The following is an 8793-nucleotide window of genomic DNA, read 5'->3' on the forward strand; positions in this document are numbered from 1 at the left end:
TATATCTGTTTATTGATATTTATTTGTGGAGATAAGTATATTTTCATTTATCTCTTTTTATCCTGCTCATATGGGTCCTGATGTTACTCTCACTTATAGTTTATAAAATATGCTTAATACTAGGAATTATTGCTTAGTAGGAATTATTGTAGGAGAATAGCTGGCATATCAAGATTTGTGTCAACCTGATGAATACAGCTTACTTGTTTGAGACAATTAATTTATGCCTTTGTAGGAAAAAGTTTCTGAGACCCAGGTTCTGGTTTCTTCATACTCCTGCAATGTCAGTCTTCAACATCTCTGAAGAGGGAATCTCCACCTTCTTCCTGATTGGAATCCCAGGGGCAGAGCATGTTCACCTGTGGGTCTCCATCCCCATTTGCTTCATGTACCTTGTTGCCATCCTGGGAAATGGCACCATCCTTTTTTTCATAAAAACAGAGAACTCCCTGCATGAGCCTATGTACTATTTCCTTTCCATGCTGGCATTCTCAGACCTGGGGCTCTCCATCTCCTCCCTTCCAACCATGCTGAGAGTCTTCTTGTTCAATGCCACAGAAATTTCCACAGATGCCTGCTTTGCACAGGAGTTTTTCATTCATGGGTTCTCAGCTATGGAATCAGTAGTGCTTTTGGTCATGGCCATTGATCGCTATATAGCCATCTGCAACCCTTTGAGGTACACCTCCATCCTTACCAGTGACAGAGTCTTTAAAACTGGTTTTGCATTTGCCACCCTATGCATTTTACTTGTTCTCCCATTCCCTTTTATTCTAAAGAGGCTGAAATTCTGTAAGAAAAGCATTTTGTCCCATTCATATTGCCTTCACCAGGATGTGATGAAGTTGGCCTGCTCAGACAACAGGATCAATATAATTTATGGATTTTTTGTGGCTCTTTTATCTCTATTAAACTTAATGTTCATTTCTGTGTCTTACGTGTTGATCCTGAAAATTGTCCTGGGCATTACCTCACACAAGGGTCGACTCAAGGTCCTCAACACTTGCATTTCTCACATCTGCGCTGTGTTCATCTTCTATGTGCCTATTATCACCTTGGCTGCCCTTCACCGCTTTGCCAAAAATGCTTCTCCAGTTATTAGAGTCCTAATAGCTGATCTCTTCCTTCTGGTTCCCCCTCTAATGAATCCCATTGTATACTCTGTGAAGAGTCAGCAGATTAGAAATGTGATCCTGGCAAAATTATGTGAGAAACAGCATTGATGGGAAACTTCAGCTTCAGTTGACATCAGGCTAACACAACTTCAGAACTTAAGTAGGGAATGAAGAATGACAATGAAAGACTAAAGACTGAACTCAAACACATACTACATAAACTCAGAACATTCTAGGTTGGGTGCCTTGGGTAGGTTTCAGATGATAATAGGCTTATAACTAATTTTCCTGTCTTCTTTTTCATTTTTATCTTTTCAATGCAATCAGATACAAGTTTCAACCATAACAGCACAGTCCTAATTAGGATTACAAAAAGTTTTCAACATGTTATTCTTAAAAAAAAAAAAAAAAAAAAAAAAAAAAAGAAGAAAAAGAAAAAAGTATACTCATTAATGAAAATAAAAACCATTAGATGGTAAATAGCTATTTAATTAACTCATGTATGAACAACAATGATTGAAGTCTGTTAAAAAATTTAAGCATGCACACCCACAGCATAAGCATCTTCTGATTACCCATTGTGTGTGTGTGTGTATGAGATAGATTAGCAATTCAAAAAAACTATTAAAAACTCATGAATTACTTTGAAATATGTTTGAAGCTATAAGACTATAGAAGTCATTTCTCTAGAAGTGATGTTTTCATGATTTACAGCAAGCATTTATCTATAGTGGAAACTGCTAAACTAATCATCATCAAAGAAATTGTGCTGATTTGTACATCCAGTAGAAAAATGTAAGAGTTCTGATGCTCTATATCTTCATCAAAATTTGGAATTTTTAACCTTTTTAATATTAGTCACTCTAATGAGTATGTTATAGTATCTCATTGTGATGATAATTTCTATTTTCCTAAACACAAATTGGAAAAAAAACAGTCAAATACACTGTGTATTTTTTTTTAATTTTACATCTTGATTGATAGGAGTTCTTTATCCTTTATCATAGGAGAATATTCTTACTTGGTGTTTAATCTTTTCATAAAAGTTTTTCTATCGATTATTTATGGTTATTTAAATCCAAGTATTAATAATAACAGCTCAAGTACATGGGAATATGGGTACATTATACATTGTTTTGGAGACTGTAAATTGATATTACTATTTTGGAAAGTGCTGTGGCGATTCCTCAAAAGACTAGAAATGGAATCACCATAAGACCCAGCTATCCCATTCTTTCATAATTACCCAAAAGAACTAAAATCAGCATAGCAAGTGATATAAGCATATATAGTGTATAACAATGCAATTCACAATAACCAAGTTATGAAACCAGACTAGAGGCACATCAACAGATGAATAGATAAGGAAAATGTGATGTATGTACACAATGGAGATTTACCCAACCACAAAGAAGAATGAAATTTTTATTTGTACATAAATGAATGGAATGGAGGAACTTCATGCAGAGTTCAATAAATGAGACTCAGAAAGTCAAGGATTAAATGTTCTAGAGAAGCCAGAAAAAAAGAAAAATGTAATAAACAAAGGCGGATCTCACAAAAATAGAAGGGATACCAACAGTGTAGAGGAAGGGGATGGAGGAGAAGGAAGGGAGAGTCATGGTGAAGTACTCAGAAAGAAGTTTACCAGCTACCAAATTATGCTATGTCCTTGTACAAATATAGCACAATGAATTCTGCTTTGATATATAATTGTAATGTATTAATTAAAATAATTAATAATAATATAAGGGAGATAGTAGAGTAGAGCAAGTGGACTAGAGGAGAGAAACAAAGGAGGGAAGGGAAGGTGGTGGAGAATGAGATTGATCAAATTATGTTATGTGCATGTATGAATATGGCCTAATGAATTCCACTATAAAGTACAATTATAATTGATCAATAAAAAAAGAATTTTGTAAGCTAAAAAAAAAGAGTTTTTCCATTTTGTCTGAGTTATTCACTTTGTTTAAAAGGTTGTTTATTATATTTGTTGAATCCAGCTATTTTCTGTATTGTCTGCAGAGCATTAGCTAAATTCTCTAGTTTCATTATTGATATAAATTTTGTGTTTGCCATCTTATCCTTGATCAGTCTCTCCAAGTTCTTGTTTGTTTGTTTGTTTTTGTTTTTGTGGTGCTGAGGATTGAACCCAGAGCCTTGTGCATGCAAGGCAAGCACTCCAGCAACTGAGATATATCCCCCCAGTCTCCCAAGGATTTTTATACTTTTCTAAATATAAAATGTTTCTTAAACTTTTCAAAGAATCAAATTTTTGCTTTATTGACTTTATATTATATTTCTATTTTATTGATTTCTGATCTTATCATTATTCTTTTTTTCTCTTTTCCTTCAGGTTTAATTTGTTCTTTATTTACCATTTTCTTGAAATGGAAATTTACCTTTAGATTTTTACTACTTTCTCTTCCAATTTAATGAAGTTAAATAATTTAATTTCATTAACATATAATGATTTACAGAGGCACTGTTTTAGCCTTGTCCTATCTACTTGATATGCATATCGTCATCATCATTATCTACGAGGTCAACTAATCCATGATATTTACTTTTATAGAAAAATTGCTCAAATTTATATAATTCAGCTATACCACTTTTCCATATTTTTCTAAAGGAGTTAAATTCAGCATACTATAGAGATACCTGCCTATTCATGTTTATCATAGCACAATTCACAATAGTCAAATTATGAAATCAACCTAAGTGTCTATCAATCAATAAATAAAATGTGATATATCTATATTTCTCTCATATATAGATTTATCAAGATGAGATAGCTATATAGAGAGTATTCTTCAGCCATAAATAACAAAATCATGTCATTTGTAGGAAAATAGATGGAACTGGAGATCATCATGTTAAAACAAGTTGGAGTCTTAAAAACATATCACAGGTTTCCTTTCATATGTAGAATCTAGAGGATAAAGAAACTATTAGGCAAGGATAAGAGGATGAAGGGAAAGGAAAAAGTGAGGGCAAAAGGGAATAGTGCAAGGCTGGAAATAATAAAAATATGCTATATGCAGGTATGAATACACTACAATGAAACACATTATTCTGTATAATTAACATGCACTGATAAAATACTTCAATTTATAGCAGGAAAACCAATAACAAATTAATTCATTAAAATATCTGATTTCTTCTTATTATCATTTTAATCTCATTTATAAACTTCAAAATATATTATTAAGTAAATTAACATACAAAAAAGATACAGTGCTAGGTTATAATATAAAAATTCTTTAGAATATTTCTTGTTAATTGCTAAAATCTGTTATTTTATTTTATAGAAAGCATCAGTAGGTGAGAAAGTTAATGAAGATAAATAAAAGTAAAAATAACATTGAGCAAATGGACATGTAATATCACCAAGGCAATTATTACAAACACATCTCTCTCTCTCTCTCTCTCTCTCTCTCTCTCTCTCTCTCTCTCTCACACACACACACACACACACACACACACACACACACATTCACCCTGCCTTCTCTTTCATGAAAATGATCTGGAAAATGCACAGAGGAAAAAATTCCTGACAACACCAAGTTGGGTATAAGTATTGCTTATTTTTAAGGCAAAAGTAAACAGCAGGCTATTTGCAGTTAAAAAGAATCATTACATAGCTTAAGGAGTTTATGGTAAAACTTATGTTTCTTCCTCTTACTCAACTTAATTATATATATATATATATATATATATATATATATATATATTCGAAGACTATATATTCATGAGGATGAATAAATTTTTAATTATTTATTTGTTCTTTACAGTTATAGAAAGTGGAATGTATTTGACATATCATACCTACATGGAATATATCTTCCCATTTTTTGTGGTTGTCCATGATGTGGAGTTAAACTGGTCCTGTATTCATATATGAACATAGGAAAGTTTTGTCCAATTCATTCTGTTGTCTTTCCTATTCCCATTCCCCCTGCCTTCTCTTCATTCCACTTTGTCTAATCCAGTGAACATCTATTCCCCACCCCACTTATTGTGAATTAACATCTGCATACCAGAGAGAACATTCTACCTTTGTTTTGTGGGAGATTGGCTTATTTCACTTAGCATGATAGTCTCTTGTTCCATCCATTTACTAGCAAATGCCATAATTTTATTCTTTATGGCTTGTGTACATATACCTTTGTGTATATATACCACATTTTTAATCCATAGAATGAATAATTTTTTTTTCTCCTCAAGATCATTTCCTTAGGATAACTATACTAGTATGATTTTCTTTGTTGCCAATTCACAAATATAAGACCAAATATTTTATATTATTCCCAAGAAATAACTAGCAATTGGTTTAGAATGCTGAAAGTAATACAGAATTACAGCAATGCATTCAGTTCTCAGTATCCTAGATATAGTGCAACCCTCCAGATTGCATGCTATGAATTTAGTTATTAGGAATACAACAGATCTAAATTTTTGAATTACTTCTACCATACAACCCTTATGTGATCTTGAATGGATTACTTGATCTCCTTGAGAAACACTTTCTTCATTAGTAAAAATGAAGGTAACAATATAACTTGCCATTATTTCAAAACTTATAAGATTCAAAGTCATCCTCTAGCAGTGAAACTCAGTAAGTGAAATACTTCATATTTTCAATAAATATTGGGTAGTAGTATATAAAAATGTGAAAAGAGCTAGACTTTGGACTCACAAATTCTTAAGCATAAAGTATTATTGATGTGATAGGTGCCTTGAAAAGGGAAGATTTGGGAAGGGAGAAAATGGAGCCTGTGTTGGACAAGCTGGTTCTAAGTGGTGCTCAGAGTACCTGGAGTGATGGTCTCAAGCATCAAGAGTAAAGTCTACACTAAAAATATATGTCTGCAGGTGTTTTTCCTTGCAGTGCTTTTTTGACTGCACAAATTCATCTAATAACACCTATGCTTAGTCTCTGACCTGGGTAGAGGGGTAACATATCAGCCAGAAGTCTAGCAGAAGTATCCTATCTTCTTTATGTATGCACAGTATCTTTCCAGTACCTGGTTATTAACAACCTTTCTCCAGCCAAAGCAGTTATATTTTCAGGCCTAGGTGTTTATTTTATTTCTGTGTTATCAATTATTTCTGTGGGATTTATTGCATCTGCAAATGACTGTTATCATTCTCAGAGTAGATCCAGCCTGGCTGCAATCCCCAGAGAACTCAGGGATTCTAAAGCAATTAGAAAAGGAAGAGACAAGCCCTAGTGTATCCGGAGGAGCCAGAGGTGGCAAGACAGGCAGCAGCATACCCTCGGGGCCAGGGATGCAGGCCTTGCAACTATCAAGGGAGGAAAAGAAGATTCAAAATGGTTTAAAGACTGTACTGGTTCCCAGACTACTGAGTTGCAAGAGTTCAATAAAATATCTTGGATTTTTATACTGGGATTCTTTGACTTCTCTCACAATTGCTCATCACTTAATAGTAAGTACTCAGATACTCTCATTTATCTCTGCATTTTACTTCTATTTTTTGGTAATTAGCCACATATACAGAAAGAAGAGGAATTCAGAAGTCATGTCATTAAGATAAAACCTATGGCAGTTTTGTTGATAGAAAAACATACTTTGTAGGAGTTATTAGAATTAGGAAGATATTTAGATTACTTTGTTCACATGTAGCATCACTCTAGAAATTACACCTGCCTGCAGGTCCATCTTCTGTAGGATCTAAAAGCAAGAAATAGTAGAACTCCAGGTTAATTGATATAGGCTTACTGATATTTTATAGGGAAAATGAAATCAAATACATATCTTCATAAAAAAATCAATTTTAGTTTTTGTACAGGAAAAACATGGCCAAAAATAATTTCCCCAATTTATGACACAGGGAGATTCTAGTCTAATGTGGCATTCATTTGTCTCCATATGACAGCTACAAGAATTCTCTGTTCTTTCAAAAAGAATTAAAGAACCCATAAATTCCAATGTTGCTTTTTTTCCTGCAAAATTTCCAGAATTTTGTATTTTCCTAACATAAGTGCCTGTACATTTCATTGCAGAGCCTTCTGAATACATCATGGCCATTACCAACACATCATATGCTGAAATCACCACCTTCCTCTTGGTTGGGATGCCAGGGCTAGAACATGCACACATCTGGATCTCTATCCCTATTTGCAGCATGTATCTTACTGCTATTCTGGGAAACTGCACCATCATTTTCATCATCAAGACAGAGCCCTCCTTACATGAGCCTATGTACTATTTCCTTTCTCTGTTGTCCCTGTCTGACTTGGGTTTGTCTTTGTCTTCTCTGCCTACCATGTTGAGGATCTTCTTGTTCAATGCTCCTGAAATTTCAGCCAATGTCTGCTTTGCCCAGGAATTCTTCATCCATGGATTCACAGCACTGGAGTCTTCAATCCTCCTGATCATGTCATTTGACCGCTTCTTAGCCATCCACAACCCTCTGCGATACAGCTCCATCCTTACATCAGTCCGAGTTGCCCAAATAGGAATGGTGTTCTCCTTTAAGAGTATCCTCCTGGTTCTACCCTTCCCCTTCACTCTGAGAAGCTTGAGATATTGTAAGAAAAGCCAGCTATCCCATTCCTACTGCCTCCACCAGGATGTCATGAAATTATCCTGTTCTGACAACCGAATCGATGTCATCTATGGCTTTTTTGGGGCACTCTGCCTTATGGTAGATTTCATGCTCATTGTTGTGTCTTACATCTTGATCCTCAAGACTGTGCTGGGAATTGCATCCCGAAAGGAGCAGCTCAAGGCCCTCAATACTTGTGTTTCACACATCTGTGCTGTGGTTATCTTCTATCTGCCAATCATCAACCTGGCCATTGTCCATCGATTCGGCCAGCATGTCTCTCCCCTCATTAATGTACTCATGGCAAATGTTCTCTTACTTGTACCTCCACTGATGAACCCAATTGTTTATTGTGTGAAAACCAGGCAAATCAGGGTTAGAGTTGTAGCAAAATTGTGTCAGAAGCAGATATAATAGTGATACGTGATAACAGTGGGGGGAAGTCTTTGGTGAGTGAGAAAAGGTAAGTTTAAGAATTGTTTTATTCACTTTGAATTCTTACAATGGGCATAGAACTAGAGACAAGAAGTGCATTGTCTGAAGTTCCCATCTCAGACAGCTAGAATGAAAAGAGTTGTTTTATGATGTTTGTTAATCAGCATCATCAGATAATCATCAAACTACAACTATACAAGTCTTCTGAAAAACTGGTGAATTTACAAAGTTTTTCATTTCCTGTGAGTTTTCATATGAGATCCCTTTTATTGAAAGGTGCTTGACTTCAATTTCATGCAATTCTTTTCTATTCATTTTTTTTAATTTACATTTAATTTTACCATGGGTTACCTAAAACCTTCTATTTTATCTTTTATTGCTATGCTATTCTATATTGGTCATTATGCTTGTTATTTGCAATTGCTGTTATATATTTATGTTTATTTCATTTATGCTTACTTACTGACAAAATGTGCTGTCAGTGATTGGAGACAACTGTAGGTTTTATTTATTTTTATAAACTTAATGTCTAGGACATTTCTGATGCAGCGTAGATTTCAATAAATAATTGCTAATGAATTAAAAAGAAAATAAGATCATGTAAAAAAACTGTATGTTGAAGAGTTCTGAAAAATTCCAACAAGGTAGAACAAAATTATTTTAAGTTGAG

General features: G+C 34.1%; 2 protein-coding genes across 2 annotated transcripts; both read left to right on the plus strand.

Annotated features, from left to right (window-relative positions):
- The first annotated feature begins 272 nt into the window (after window positions 1-272).
- On the plus strand, window positions 273-1223 carry LOC124091265 (olfactory receptor 51A4-like). Its single transcript, XM_046442229.1, has one exon. It carries the CDS (start codon window positions 282-284, stop codon window positions 1221-1223), a length of 942 nt encoding a protein of 313 aa, XP_046298185.1. The 5' UTR covers window positions 273-281.
- Window positions 1224-7160: 5937 nt separating this feature from the next.
- On the plus strand, window positions 7161-8102 carry LOC124091254 (olfactory receptor 51A4). The gene has a single exon (XM_046442222.1). It carries the CDS (start codon window positions 7161-7163, stop codon window positions 8100-8102), a length of 942 nt encoding a protein of 313 aa, XP_046298178.1.
- The last annotated feature ends 691 nt before the right edge of the window (window positions 8103-8793 follow it).

This window comes from Marmota monax, unplaced genomic scaffold, assembly GCF_021218885.2.
Source record: "Marmota monax isolate L192 unplaced genomic scaffold, Marmota_monax_Labrador192_F-V1.1 WCK01_AAM20220418_F8-fsc00068, whole genome shotgun sequence".
Lineage (NCBI taxonomy): Eukaryota > Metazoa > Chordata > Mammalia > Rodentia > Sciuridae > Marmota > Marmota monax.